The following is a 15,245-nucleotide window of genomic DNA, read 5'->3' as shown; positions in this document are numbered from 1 at the left end:
CTCAGACTACTGGTGGGAGCTGCAGCAAATCATGTGAGGAAACTTGTCACCATAGACTTGTCCAGGAAGAGTTGGTGATAGACATGGAGAAGTCAACACATGGGTTCAGTACCAATACAGAAGATGTGACTATTAATAAGGAATGCTCAGTTGCCACCCGATATGACTGCAGTACGAGGGAAAAGGAATTACATGTATATAGCTGTAATTTCTGCCAACAGAGCTTTCCTTCAAAATACAGACTCATAACGCATGTGTTTATGCACAATGATGGAACGCAACCACATTTGTATGTTTGTAAGTGGTGTGGTGAGGTATTTGACAGTAATGTTGGCTTGAAAAAGCATATGAAAATAAGTGATAATTGTCAATTTTTAACTGCTGACAGTCATGAAAGATATGGCCATAGTGATGAGCATCAAAGCAGTACCTTGTTGGATAGCGAGCCAGAAGTTTCTGTCACAGAGCACAGTGGGCAGTCGTCATGTAAGGAAACTTGGAAAGTGTCAAAGAAGCCCTCTAATGACATGTGTAACACACACCTGACAAATGATAGAGAGAAAAAAAGTAATTATGGAACTTCGTCTATAGCTGTTAATGTCAGTGCCCAGTCTGATCTACTTACTGCAAACAGACCCAACAAATGTGGTATTTGTGGTAAATTGTTTGCTACATCAGGTGATCTCGAGAGACATGGTTCCATTTGTACTGGGAAAAGACTTCACAAATGTGATATTTGTGACAAATGGTTTACCCGGTCAGGTAATCTAAAGGCACATATATTAATTCACACTGGAAAGAAACCGCACAAATGTGAGATTTGTGGGAAATCTTTCACGATGTCAGGTGCTCTCAAGAAACATGTATTACTTCACACTGGAAAGAAACCTCACAAATGTGAGATTTGTGGGAAATGTTTTGCCTTGTCAAGCAATCTCCAGATACACACATTAATTCACACTGGAATTAAACCTCATACATGTGAGATTTGTGGGAAATCTTTCACGATGTCAGGTGGTCTCAAGAAACATGCATTAATTCACACTGGAAAGAAACCTCACAAATGTAAAATTTGTGTGAAATCTTTTGCTAGGGGGCACCATCTCAAGAGACACTTATTAATTCACATTGGAAAGAAACCTCACAAATGTGATATTTGTGGGAAATCTTTTGCTGGGTCAGGCGTTCTCAAGAGACACTTATTACTTCACACTGGAGAGAAACCTCACAAATGTGAGATTTGTGGGAAATATTTTGCTTTGCCATGTTATCTTAAGACACACGCATTAATTCACACTGGAAAGAAACCTCACAAATGTGAGATTTGTGGGGAATCTTTTGCTAGGTCAGGTGATCTCAAGCAACATTCATTAATTCATTCTGGAAAGAAACCCCATAAATGCGATATTTGTGGGAAATCTTTTGCTAAGTCAGGAAATCTCAAGACACATGTATTAATTCACATCGGAAAGAAACCTCACAAATGTGAGATTTGCAACAAATCGTTTGCCCGGTCACGTCATCTCAAGCAACACGGATTAATTCACACTGGAAAGAAACCTCACAAATGTGAGATTTGTGGGAAATCTTTTGCTAGGTCAGGCGTTCTCAAGCAACATTCATTAATTCACTCTGGAAAGAAACCCCATAAATGCGATATTTGTGGGAAATCTTTTGCTAGGTCAGGTGATCTCAAGACACACTCATTAATTCACACTGAAAAGAAACCCCACAAATGCGATATTTGTGGCAAATCGTTAGCCACATCAGGTTCTCTCAAGAGACACACAATAATCCACACTGGAACGAAACCTTACAAATGTGACATTTGTGGGAAATCTTTTGCCCATTCAGGTCATCTCGAGAGTCACATATTAATTCACACTTTAAAGAAACTGCACAATTGAGATTTGTGAGAAATCATTTGCTAGATCAGGTGATCTCAAGACACATACATTAGAACACATTAGTAGGAGACCTCACAAATGTGATGTGACAAAAGTTTCATTCAGGTGGGAATCTTAACACACATGCACTACTTCACATCAAAAAGAAATTACGACAAACAGATTTTCCTGGTTGGTGCTCTAAAGGCCTATAAAACAATGGATGTGGCAGGGGGACAGTAAATTGTATTGCCTGTGAAATAAAATTAAAATGTGGTAGGATTGTGAAAAAATGTGCAATAATGTGACAATATATAAATCCGTATCTGCCGCTTTACATGTCAAGAAATGGTAATCCTAAATACTCCAGAAACATGAATCAAATGTGTTTTTGTCATTAGCTTTGCTGCTTTTTCCTATCGATCTTGAGACAAGAAGATTGTGAATTGTGATAAATCCTTACATTTGTCAGTAATCATAAGTACTATGCAATATTCAGTATAAGGCCAAGGAAATGTGATGACTTGCTGTTTATTATTCCAAACAGTCATAATGTAGTACTTGTATCTATGTATTTTAGAAACAGTGACAGTAAATATATATTCATGGCACTTGCTTCATTCGGACTGGTAACCTCAAAACTGGAGAAACACAATTATAATAATTGTTTTACTTGGATATGTTTTCTCAAGGGATTTGCTGTGTCATTAATAGTGTGTACATTTATGTTCTATTACTACTAATCCTGCATAAGTACATGTAACAACAAATATAGCAACCTGCTTAATAGCATGTTTGTCCACCGTTGGAACACAGTACTTGACACATCATTTACATGTTTCTGGGTTTATGTTGCACCAGTTGTATGCCACACATTGAGATCAGTTAAATGGTGTGGTCAAGACATCGGTGTTAGTTACCATGTTACTCAGACCAATGTGGAGTTGTTCTGCACATGTGACATGGACAATTATCCTGCTGAAAGATACCTTCAGCATGGGAGAGCTCACCAGGAATGCAGTTGCAATAAAGGTCACATAGTCTGCAACTATCGTGATGCCTTCTATTACTACCAAATGTCCCATAGGAGCCAAAGTGACTGCCCCCATAGCGTAATGCGCCCTCCATCTGGCGCCATTCACCTATATAGCATATCTGGACGTACAACTGACCTGGTGTAACAGGAAATGTCACCCATCCTGACAGTTAACGTTTGCATTGACCTTCATTCCAGCCTCAGTGATCCCTTGCCCACTGCAGTTGCAATTTAACATTTTGGTGGATCGATATGGAAACATACAGTGACCATATTTTGTGGAGCCCCATGTTCAACAATGTACATTAAATTGTGGGTTCAAAGACGTGTATGGCTGCTCCAGCATTGTTATCCCTCATTAGATATGCCACATATTGCCTCATGTCCAGCTTTACAGAGCAGGCAAGCATCTGACTTCCATGATTGGTGTTGAAGTGTATATGTATTACATCTTTTCATAAGGTTATGGATTTATCACCTTTCAGCCACTTCCACAGATGTTCACAACAGTAGCATAGATCCAGCCAACCAGCTTCACCACTTTTGAGCTGCTCGTTCCCAACTGCCATGCCATTGTAACTTCACGTTTGCTAAAGTCACTTATGTCATTGGATTTACATGTTTGCAACCCATCTAACTGGTAGAACAATTCCTTGTAAATCTCTGGTCTGCTTATATACTTGTAATCTGCTTACTGCATCATGTGCATACAATATGTGGCGTTCATTCTCCTCATGGGCAGTGTTCATGACATTTTTGCCCATCAGTGCATCTTCACGTAAATTGGTCAGATGCGAAACTGTAATCTAAGAAATTCGTCATGCTTGGTTGCCATTTACACCAGTGCACAATAGCTGTATTTTTTTGTGAAATATTTTTGTTTCACAAAGCTCTGTACATGATTCAGAGATAATGTAGATAAGTGTTATGCACCAAAGCTCTTAATTATTTGTTCAGCATTTAATACTGTGTAAGTTCTACAAAAAAAATGAAATAGGTAAACAAACATTAGGTGTTATGATTTGATTCCAGTTATTTGTATACACAAGAACAACACTTGGGAGAGCTCAGAACGTGAGCACCAAATATTTCTTGTTATATTCAAAGATGTCTCCATTGTGGGTATTTTTCTTAATTTGTGTAAATATACATGAGGTTTTTGGAAATCTGTACCTATGCTTCATTTTTAGTTTCAGAACAATTGTTTTTAATTCTCTACCTATTTGTTATTGTTGAAAGTGGTTTAGTATGTTCCATCATATGTGTAACAATGGGAGATAGTTGTAATTGATTGGCACTGTTCTGTGTTGCTACACTTCAGCTGTGACACTTTGTAGTGATGTGGTTACATTGTATCCCATCTTTCTCATGATAGTACATCCACAACTGCTGCATAGGTTATTCATAATAGCCAATATCCATATACATTTGTATTAAATATTAAATTTGTATTAGAATTATTTTCCAATAAAAGGAAAGAAAAACTGGGTTTCTGGACAATAGCTTTATATTCAGATGAATCTGAAAATGTACTACAAAGTGTGACGACTATACATATTATGAATCTCTAAGAAACTGTAAAATTTGTAGTAACATGTTAAGAAAGGTACACAATATGGACTGAATATCTATAGGCATCAGCTAAGGATGGGTCATATGGTGTTTCTCTGGTACACGAAATGTAAGCAGAAAATAAGCACATTCAGTGGTTGTTTGGAAAACCACCCAAAGAACTGAGTCTACATAAACACAGTACATACCCATAAATTAAATGTGTAACTGCACCTATTAAAATAATAACCTAAGCTAATCACTACAGAATAAACTTGTACAAGAATTGCCAAGGACAAGTCAGTTGTAGGTTGTGGATCCAGGAGCACAAAGTAATGAAGCATATTGTTTAAAGAAAATGCAGTACTTTAAAACAACTGACTGGTGTTTACATCAGAACTTTACTTCTAAGGCCACTGACAGACTGAGGGCATAGTGCTGGAGAATGGGATAGAAGCACATCTCTGATCAGACGGAAAGCTGGTTGCCAATAGTGAGCCAAATTGATCCCAGCTATGCTGTATGGCCCCATGTGACCATTAACAGCAGTCTGATTGGTTGCTGGATGGTTGTCTAGAAGGTTTCCTTCACTAGCGATGCTTCTTGGGAGTCTCTCCCCATCAGCATCCTCACTGTCAGAATGGTATGAATGTGAACAAGGCACATACAGCGGTAACTGATACAGAACCAGCCCCTGCCTAACCACAGCTCTGCAGTGAAACGTATTTCATAAAGTGTTCCCCCACTCGGTCTATCAATCTACCATGCACACTTCACTCCCCCTCCATACCAGCAGGCTAATTATTTCAAAATTACAAAAGTAGTAGTTTAATGTTAGAAAATGCTCCTTTGGACCGGTGGTTCTTGGTAAGGCATGCAACATTCAAATAGGGGACACAAATAATTTCCAAAATGCAGTAAAAAAAGTGGACAGGAATAGAAAACTCCAATGTATTTAAGAAGCGACAAGTAATAGTACAATAATTTAGAGTTCGAATTGGCCAATTTTGGCTATTGTAGAAATAATTTTTGCTATTGTAGAAATATACGCAGCCAACTGAATGATGCGCTGATACAGTGGTGTGATGGTGGTGCCAAGGCAACAGGTGTGCCGACCATGTACTGAGACAGCAGGGACAGTATGAGGTCTGCCAAGATACATCAGCTAGGCAGTGGCTAAGCTGGTGCAATGGTGATGCCAGTGCGCAGTGATGGAGTATTGTGGTTCGGAATGACTGCATTGGGGCCAGCAAATGTTGCTAGTTATGAAGGTCTAGCTTCGCAGATCATGAAAGGCTGTAACACTGCATCAAATGGGTGCATCATCGAAGGCTGGCTGGTTATTTCCATACAAAGGAGGTCTAGCTCAATAATATTAATAAGATTCATTACTTTCCCTATAATCTCTGCAGTTTGTAGTATAAAAGTTAAAATTACAGAGTTATTAAAGGATACATTACAAACTGAATATATATCTGTAATAAACTAATCTCATTAAGACAACTGTAACACTTTCATTCTTTTATGAAATGTTATTTTATGTACTTAGGTTGACAGCCCTGTAGCCAGGCGGATGTGCATATACGAAGCTCTTACTAAGTTAAGCGATTAATATTGAAATAAGAGCTAATTTAGTTAATATTACATTTTATACTAGTGCATTTACTTCTTATCTAATCTATCTATTGAAGGTTTCGCTTTTCTAAACGTAATTACATCGAAAAGGAAGTATTTTGTAAAGGCCAACAGTCGCGAGTTTGTTTACATACTTAAGCATATCTTTCGTACAAGTGTAGATATTTGTTTTTGACTAGACTTAGCACTTCAAAGTTAAGTTAATTCGTGTCTCTCATCCAGAATTTGTGTGGTTAATTAAAAGTTTCTGAAGGAAGTTTGTAAGTTTGTTTACTTTAATGTTTAGTTACATATTAGTACAGCTTACAATACTATTGTGCTGTTGTAGTTATTTTCTGCTTTTGTGTTAAGTTTTACTATCAAACCACGTGTGATAAGTGTGGTGGTTGCCATAGAAACTAGAAAGAGGAGTGTTCTGTATAGACTGTAGGTTGTGGTTTCATTGGGGAGAGTGCAGCGGAGAGGAAACGAGGGTAGATAATGAAACTCTTGCATGGCAGTGTAGGTTACGTAGAAAGGATAGAAAAATCGCGGAACAGGAGGCAAAGATTTGTGCCATTAAGGCTCAATTAGAAATCGCGAATTTGGAATTATGTAAGCTAAGGGACGAAAAGGACTCTGGGCGCTAGGAAAAGGTAGATAGCAAAGGGCGAAAAAGGGAAACAATTGATAAAACTTATAAAATTCACGTAGCAAATCAGTTTGGCATCCTATCTGAAGTAGTGGAGGAAGGGCCTCATTCAGGTTTAGTTGAATGTAGGTTGAAGCAGAATATTAGCTTAAAGGAAAAAAGACAGGTCGGGATCAAACCGAACTTCACTAGTTCCCACTATATCCAACTTTAACCTATCCATTTCCGTTTTTAAATTTTCTAACCTACCTGCTTGATTAAGGGATCTGACATTCCACACTCCGATCCATAGAACGCCAATTTTCTATCTCATGATAACTACGTCCTCCTGAGTAGTCCCCGCCCGGAGATCTGAATGGGGGACTATTTTACCTCAGGAATATTTTACCCAAGAGGACGCCATCATCATTTATTCATACAGCAAAGCTGAATGCCCTTGGGAAAAATTACAGCTGTAGTTTCCCCTTGCTTTCAGCCATTCGCAGTACCAGCACAGCAAAGCTGTTTTGGTTAGTGTTACAAGGCCAGATCAGTAAATCATCCAGACTGTTGCCCTACAACTACTGAAAAGGCTGCTGCCCCTCTTCAGGAACCATACATCTGTCTGGCCTCTCAACAGATACCCCTCCGTTGTGGTTGCACATACGGTAAAGCTATCTGTATCGCTGAGGCATGCAAGCCTCCCCACCAACGGCAAGGTCTATGGTTCATGGAGGGAAGATAAAGAAGGTACAGTGTGTAAAATGTTGTGAAATGACACTGACGTCCTGTTCTACCAGAGGATGCATAAAAGGGTGGGATCATACTTTGAAGAATGGAAGTAACAGATATGAACGCAGAACACAAGTGTTCAAGACAATTAAACATCATCAGAGCTTATCTAAATATTCTTCCACCAACATTTCTTTTGGACATACCTTTGGTAGTAAAGTCTTTACAGATATACATATATACGTTGAATGAGAAATACAACCTCATCTGAAGCAGTGATCAAACTTGCATGTGCCTACAGTGATGAAACGTTGTAACTGCCCTTTGTAGTGGCGTAAGACGCAGAACTTCACGACGATTTGATCCCCAGACAGGACAAAAAGTAGTTTCAACGGTACTTACACGTCAAATTTTATTATTTATGTTATGTCCGTTCGAAAAATGCACTGCTACTGCATACTGTCGTCCAGTAATCATGGACAACGCCAGTATACAGTTTGGGGGCAGTAGTGTTAGATCTTATTTTCATTTGGCCATAAAGCATATGCCATTTAGCAACGGTAAGTATAAATTAACAACGCTGAAGTACAATCATTACAGGACCTTCTGAGCAAATGACATTAATTTTATTAATTGCATGACACAATGATGTCAAAACTTTTATTTATAGTGCTGCAAACGCTGAGTAATTAGTTTGTCACAAAACACCACGAAACTTTCGCAAAGGCTTTTCTCAATCATTGTGTGAAATGTAAACGATGGATATCAGCTGGAGATGATAGATGCTTCTTTCCATTCCTTGCCACAGTTCAGTGTAGATTTGAAGACCACCACCTGGTTGAATTGAGACAAGTGTGGCTAAGCGTAGTTAAGCTTGCTTATGTTCGAAATGCGAGAGTGAAGTTCTCCATTCCTTTCGTTAGCGACCTGGAATTACAAATGCTGAGATGATGGTAGCAGTTCATGCATATTGTCAGATTGTATACATGTATATTATTTATCCAGTCCTGGTGTGCAACGTGTTTTGCAAATTATTCATGTACACAAAAACTACACCATTAGTTTAAAAGTTAGAGTACTAGATCATCATAAAAGTTGTCAGACGTAGTGGTCTCCTGACCTTCATTGCTTACATATTCCGCCCTCACAATCATATTCTGCACATCAAGACCTTTCATTCGAACCCAAACTCGATAATATAAAGTCAGTTTTGTATGAATTCATGTACACAATATGCAAATAACAAGGGCGCACCGGGATTGAGATACTCGAGGCTGGCGTACAGACACACATTCAAGACATGTTGGTCACAAGAGCTTTTAGTTTGAGAGAGGCGGACTGCACGCCAAGAGGCTGGTCCCTTCAGAGGACGATTCAGCCTATCTACGTCGGACGGCGACTGCCCATGGAGCAGACAGCATTTTCCCGAGTGAAAGGGTAGAACGACCCCATGTTTGGCTTAAAAGCAAATTCCGCTTCACTGTAAGAGAGCACCCAGCCTACACATTCTTTACAAACATAGCACACAGTTTCAGAGGTTTTCGCAGGGAGACAGCAAACGCCAAACGCCGATGCTACAGATTTCTGGATTGGTCGCCTTAAACGAAATGTCATTCTCCCATTTTAGAAGAGCAATGCTGATTGCCAGACTATATTTCTGATGCCTTGAGCTGAAGGAGTAATGGAAGAGACCGAAAGCTATACCCCTTCAAGTCTGGCAAGGGGCTGTTCCGTTGCTGCTCTTGGAGCGAGAACACGTAACGAGTGTGTGCGCTCGTAAGTGTACTCAAAGAGCGAGGAACAAGTCTCTCTTCAGTACTTCACTGGGAGAGCACCTCTGTCGAGAGCGAATCGGAGTGCGACTCGGTATTGAGTCCTTGCAATTAAGTGTTGTTCACTGTGATGGCCACCACACTTATTGTGCGGTGTGAACGGACAGAGTTATAGTTACGAGCGAATTTTGAGTGGCATCACAGTGGACTGGTTATCTGACTAGTGGCGAATAGGAGTCCTTGACTTCATCAAGGTGTAGGGAGAGTTTGATTGGCAAAGGTCAATCCAGATAGAACGAGAGTTATCTTATTTGTCAGCGAGTGGCGCAGACAGCAGTCATCACAGCTTACGGTATTGTGCACTACAGCTCTTGCAAGCCCCATATTTCCTCCACAACAATACAATTCACTGCATTTCACATGCGATAGCCTCGACCGTACCTAGCAATATTCTAACAGATAATTATTCAAGTTGAGTAGGTGCGACTCTCAGCCATTCTGCCAAGTCAATAACAATCTTAAAAAACTTCCTGGCAGATTAAAACTGTGTGCCCGACCGAGACTCGAACTCGGGACCTTTCGCGGGCAAGTGCTCTACCATCTGAGCTGGAAACAATCTTAAACTTTGTATAGAAATTTCATTAGCGAATCCTATCCTTAAGAGGTAACTTCACATTCCGAAAAGAGCCCCGAAATAACTTGTTCATTTCATAACTAAAAGTGCCATTGTGATTTCACAGAATTTTTGCAAAATAAATAATAATATTCGTTAGTTTCATGTTTTTCTTGCACTAACTAGCACTACTCCAGTATCCAAGTATCCCACTAGTTACGTAAGAAATTTGTGAATTTTTGTGTCATTTCCTTAGAGCGGACGACTCCAGAAGATATTTATTGCTGAAAGTTTTTGAGGCATTTCTCTATAGAACGTTAGGAGCGTCTGTCTGACTTTTGTAGTAATGTGGGGGTGGAAATTGCATCTTGCAGGAGCCACAGGGTAAAGGGTACATCTCAGATTAATCTGTTGCGCAGAATAACAGAACAGCACCCACACGCTCGCATTGTGAACAAAAATGATTTATTAATGATGAGAGTTAATATGAAATAAATTGTCATGGAAATGTTGCCTTACGAATTTTGAAGGCGAAAATGTTATTCACTTGTATTTAAGTATTGTCATACCAACAGCGAAAACGATGTGATAAATTAATGTACAATCTTGTATATAAGCAAAACGCATTAGACCTCCAGTCTAAGCTAATGTTAAAATGACTCTTATGAGTAGTTATAAGAAGGAAATTTATGTCATGTAGTAATTTATCTAACACATGTAAAATTTTATGTACTTGTACAAAGACAGGTAAGGAAAACTGTATATGAAAAGGGTGTCGGAAATATTTAAAATGAAAAGGTACATCAAGAAACACTGTCTACATATGATACGGTTAGCGTCTATTGAATGAGAAATACAACCTAGTCTGTAGCTGTGATCAAACTTGCGTGTTCTTACAGTGATGAAACGTTCTAACTGCCCTTTGTAGTGGCGTAGGACGCAGAACTTTACGACGATTTGATCCCCAGACAGGATATAAAGTAGTTTCAGCGGTACTTACACGTCAAATTTGATTATTTATGTTACGTACATTCGAAAAATGCACTGCTACTGCATACTGTCGTCCAGCAATCATGGACAACGCCAGTATACAGTCTGGAGGCACTAGTGTTAGATCTTTTATTGATTTGGCCATAAAGCATGTGCCATTTAGTAAATATTACTGCACTGTGCGACTCAAAGATACAGTATAAACATGCCCGGTCCAAACAGAAGTATGTACGAAAAGAAAGGTGAACATATACCTACATTCTAATGTTTCCTTAACACTTTCGCTGCGGCTGACGCTTATAAGCGTCACAACAAGCCACGAGCCAGTGCGGCTGACGGTCATAAGCGTCCACGCTCACTGTCCGATTACTCAGTCCAGCTGCAGCGTCTAAACTTTTGCTTTGTGTGGTCAGTTATCGAACGTATATTGTTCGTAATGGCGGTTAATAGACCTTCCAATGTGAAAAGGAGCATGAAAAGTGTTTCGCTTACTAATTTCTACACATTCGGGCGTCCCCTGGGCGTCTATGATAAATGTAGACGGCTAATTCTCTCACATCAGGAGCAAGCATGCTACTAAATTGACGACCGCTATCAGAGTCTATCTTAAAAATGCGCATTTGAAGTAAATATAATTTCAAATGAACCCAGTTCCTTGTTTCCTTAAGAATATGCATTTTGGAATCCAAATTGTATTTTTGTTACATTATCAACAAATCACTAACATTTGAATGACGTCTGTGACCCCTACAGATGTCAGATAGCAAACAGACTTTAAAACATGACCACAATACAGTCGAAGCTTATATGAAGTAATGCATCTAAGGTGTCATCATTAAGTCAGTATAGAACATGATCCTACAGATCTTACAAGGTCTTGACGTCAGCCTGTAGCTGAGGTGTGCTTAGGAGCGTCGGCTCCGAGCGGTACCTGCCGTTTCAGAGTGTTACCGCCCCTCACTCGAGCTGTAGCAGCCCGCACTCGCAATTGCCAGGCCGCACTGGAGAGTTGCACGCCTGCACCGATGCCGCAGCGAAAGTGTTAAGCCGAAATCAAATTTTTCGCTCGTCAGCTATCTGTCTCTTCCCGTCTGCGATTCTGGGTGGACGTGTTGCGTGTATCTGACAGCTATGTGTATTTGAACAAAAGTCCTTTACAATATATCTTCTGCAAACGAAGGCAGTTTCTTCCATTTTTGTATTGCTGAATGCACAGTAGCGTGCAACATTCGGATACAATGGCGGCGCAATTTATAATCGTACACACATCAAAAAAAAGTTTTGCATCACCTCAGTTCCGAGAGTTCAGGAATCTCTACAGAAAATTGGAATAGAGATCAACAGAAACATCATTTCCGCTCTTTATATTGCTCATCAAAACCACACGTTGCGTGTTGTACCATCATACAGCGAGACCTTCAGAGGTGGTGGTCCAGATTGCTGGACACACCGGAACCTCTGATGCCCAGTAGCACGTTCTCTTGCATTGATGCATGCCTGTATTCGTCCTGGCGTACTATCCATAAGTTCATGAGGGCACAGCTGCTCCAAATTGTCCCACTCCTCAACGGCGATCCCTCAGAGTGGTTGGTGGGTCACGTCTTCCACAAACAGCCCTTTTCAGTCTATCCCAGGCGTATTCGACAGGGTTCATTTCTGGAGAACATGCCGGCCACTCTAGTTGAGTAATGTCGTTATCCTGAAAGAAGTTATTCACAAGATGTGCACGATGGGGTCTCGGATTGTCGTCCATGAAGACGAATGCCTCGCCAATATGCTGTCGATATAGTTGCACTGTCGGTCAGAGATGGCATTCACGTATGGTACAGCCGTTACAGCGCCTTCCATGACCACCAGCGGCGTACGTCGGCCCCACATAATGCCACTCCAAAACAGCAGGGAACCTCCACATTGCTGCACTCGCTGGACAATGTGTCTAAGTCGTTCAACCTGACCGGGTTGCCTCCAAACACGTCTCCGACGATTGCCTGGTTGAAGGCACATGCGACACTCGTCGATGAAGAGAACGTGATGCCAATCCTGAGCGGTCCATTCGGCATGTTGTTGGGCCAATCTGTACCGCATTGCATGGCGCCGTGGTTACAAAGATGGAACTCGCCATGGACGTCAGGAGTGAAGTTGCGCATCATGCAGCCTATTGCGCTGAGTTTGAGTTGTGACACGACGCTCTGTGGTTGCAAGAACAGCGTTATTCAACATGGTGGCTGTCAGGGTTCCTCCGAGCCGTAATCCGTAGGTAGAAGTCATTTACTGCAGTAGTAGTCTTTCGGCGGCGTGACTAAGGCGTGTCATCGACAGTTCCTGTCTCTCTGTATCTCTTCCATGTCCGAAAAACATCACTTTGGTTCACTCCGAGACGGCTGGACACTTTCCCTTGTTGAGAGCCCTTCCTGGCACAAAGTAACAATGCGGACACGATTGAACCTCGGTATTGACCGTATAGGCACGCTTTAACTATAGCCAACACGAGCCGTGTACCTCCTTCCTGGTGAAATGACTGGAACTGATCGGCTGTCGGACCCCCTACGTCTAATAGACGCTGCTCATGCACGGTTGGTTACATCTTTCGGCAGGTTTAGTGACATCTCTGAACAGTCAAAGGGACTGTGTCTGTTGTACGATACACACAGTCAACGTCTATCTTCAGGAGATCTGGAAACCGGGGTGATGCAAAACTTCTTTTGATGTATATGTTATACGGCATCCTTTATGATGGCGATGGACAGCATTTCCTTTTCTTCAAGAAATAAGAGGTAAATATCAGTCTGGTCAAAGGACAGTTAACATATCAATCAATGTTTATTGTTTCAGTGGTAATGGCAGCGAGAAACTGTGTAAGTGCCAACTTAGACGCTGTTGTTGAAAGTACACACTTCGAAATAATCCACATAATCCGCCCCTCTTTACAGCGCCTGTACTTAAATACCACTATAGCCTACTTAGTTCGGAGTGACTGTCTCTTAGGTAGGCGTGAAGCGAAATTGTATCTACTTTTTTTCAAATGGATATATTTTGCGTTTATTTGCGGTGAATTTGAATTAGACCCTCGTAATTGTAATGGTGCTTCCTGTCAGATCAGGATTATTTGTTGCTAAGACGTCACGTATGTTTTCGTAAGCGTGGGCTCCTAATGTAGGGCCTCGAAATAATTTTCGGAGAAAGCATTTAGTGGAATTTCGGACGATGTTTTATGCCGATCGCTGGCTTGAATTATGCATTTTCTTCAACGTCTTGCGGGTACATTGAAGTCACCACCAACTATTATTGTATGAGTGAAGTACCTGTCTGGTAACGAGACGCAACTTTTCCCCAAACCTTTCAGAAACTACTCCATCTGTGTCTGGGAGTCGAAGTGAGAATGTATTTGCGCCGCGAATGATTAAGTAGTGTTGAGAGTTTATGACGATTGGTTGTGGGTACACTTGCTGTTACACGCTGTGACACTGAACCGATAATGACGACTGTTCGGTTTGCGTAGATCACGCGGGCGACAACTACGTCACCAGTCTAGTCTGTGACACAGAGGTCTCCAAAAATGTCTCTGAGCACTATGGGACTTAACATCTGAGGTCATCAGTCCCCTAGAACTTAGAACTACTCAAACGTAACTAACCTAAGGACATCACACACATCCATGCCTGAGGCAGGATTCGAACTTGCGACCGTAGCGGTCGCGCGGTTCCAGACTGAAACGCCTAGAGTCGCTCGGCCACACGAGCCGGTCAGAGTTCTCTATCCAGTGTCGATGTACTGGCCAAGTAAGGACGTGTTCACCTTTTAGGTGGTAGCGGCTGTAGCAAAGTAGCGATTTCACGCCTATAAGTCGTATTTGCGTAGCTGCATCACTGCGGATGTGCGACAGGAATACTCCGCGTGTTTAAGCGTGTGTGTGTGTGTGTGTGTGTGTGTGTGTGTGTGTGTGTGTGTGTGCCGGAAGTGCGGCCGCGAGTGCTGGCGTCATATCCCCGCTGTGACCACGGCCGGCCAGAGGTTAGCGGTCAGCTGACAACCCGTTTGTTGTCTGAGCCGCTTCCCGCAGCCCGACTGCCGGCGTTATAATAGCACAGGGCGTGGGAGGCCAGACACACGGCATGGCCTCCACTGTACAGACCAACTCAAGTTCGCTATAGCGCTAACAAACGGCTGTAACTAACGCATAGCGGTTCATCGATTACAGAGAGTGTAAAGGAACGTTCAGAATGAAACTCCCCGGCAGATTAAAACTGTGTGCCAGACCCGGGCTCGAACTCGAGACCTTTGCCTTAGATCACTTGCCCACGAAAGGCAAAGATCCCGAGGTCGATTCACAATCCGGCACACAGTTTTAATCGGCCAGGAAGTTTCATATCAGCGCACACTCCTCTGCAGAGTGAAAATTTCATTCTGGAAAGTTCAAAAT

At 41.5% G+C, this 15,245-nt stretch overlaps 1 protein-coding gene across 1 annotated transcript; it reads left to right on the top strand.

Annotated features, from left to right (window-relative positions):
- The first annotated feature begins 364 nt into the window (after nucleotides 1-364).
- Nucleotides 365-2,486, top strand: LOC124720269 (zinc finger protein 93-like). The gene has a single exon (XM_047245586.1). The coding sequence runs from the start codon at nucleotides 528-530 to the stop codon at nucleotides 1,905-1,907; it is 1,380 nt and encodes a 459-aa protein (XP_047101542.1). The 5' UTR covers nucleotides 365-527; the 3' UTR covers nucleotides 1,908-2,486.
- Nucleotides 2,487-15,245: the final 12,759 nt, after the last annotated feature.

Source organism: Schistocerca piceifrons, chromosome 11 (assembly GCF_021461385.2).
Source record: "Schistocerca piceifrons isolate TAMUIC-IGC-003096 chromosome 11, iqSchPice1.1, whole genome shotgun sequence".
NCBI lineage: Eukaryota > Metazoa > Arthropoda > Insecta > Orthoptera > Acrididae > Schistocerca > Schistocerca piceifrons.
Note: the sequence above shows the minus strand (reverse complement) of the source record. Positions and strands in the feature narration are given on the sequence as shown.

Bases quoted from the DNA above. Each gene is read 5' to 3' on its own strand.
- LOC124720269 (XM_047245586.1), top strand. From the start codon at position 528: ATGTGTAACACACACCTGACAAATGATAGAGAGAAAAAAAGTAATTAT.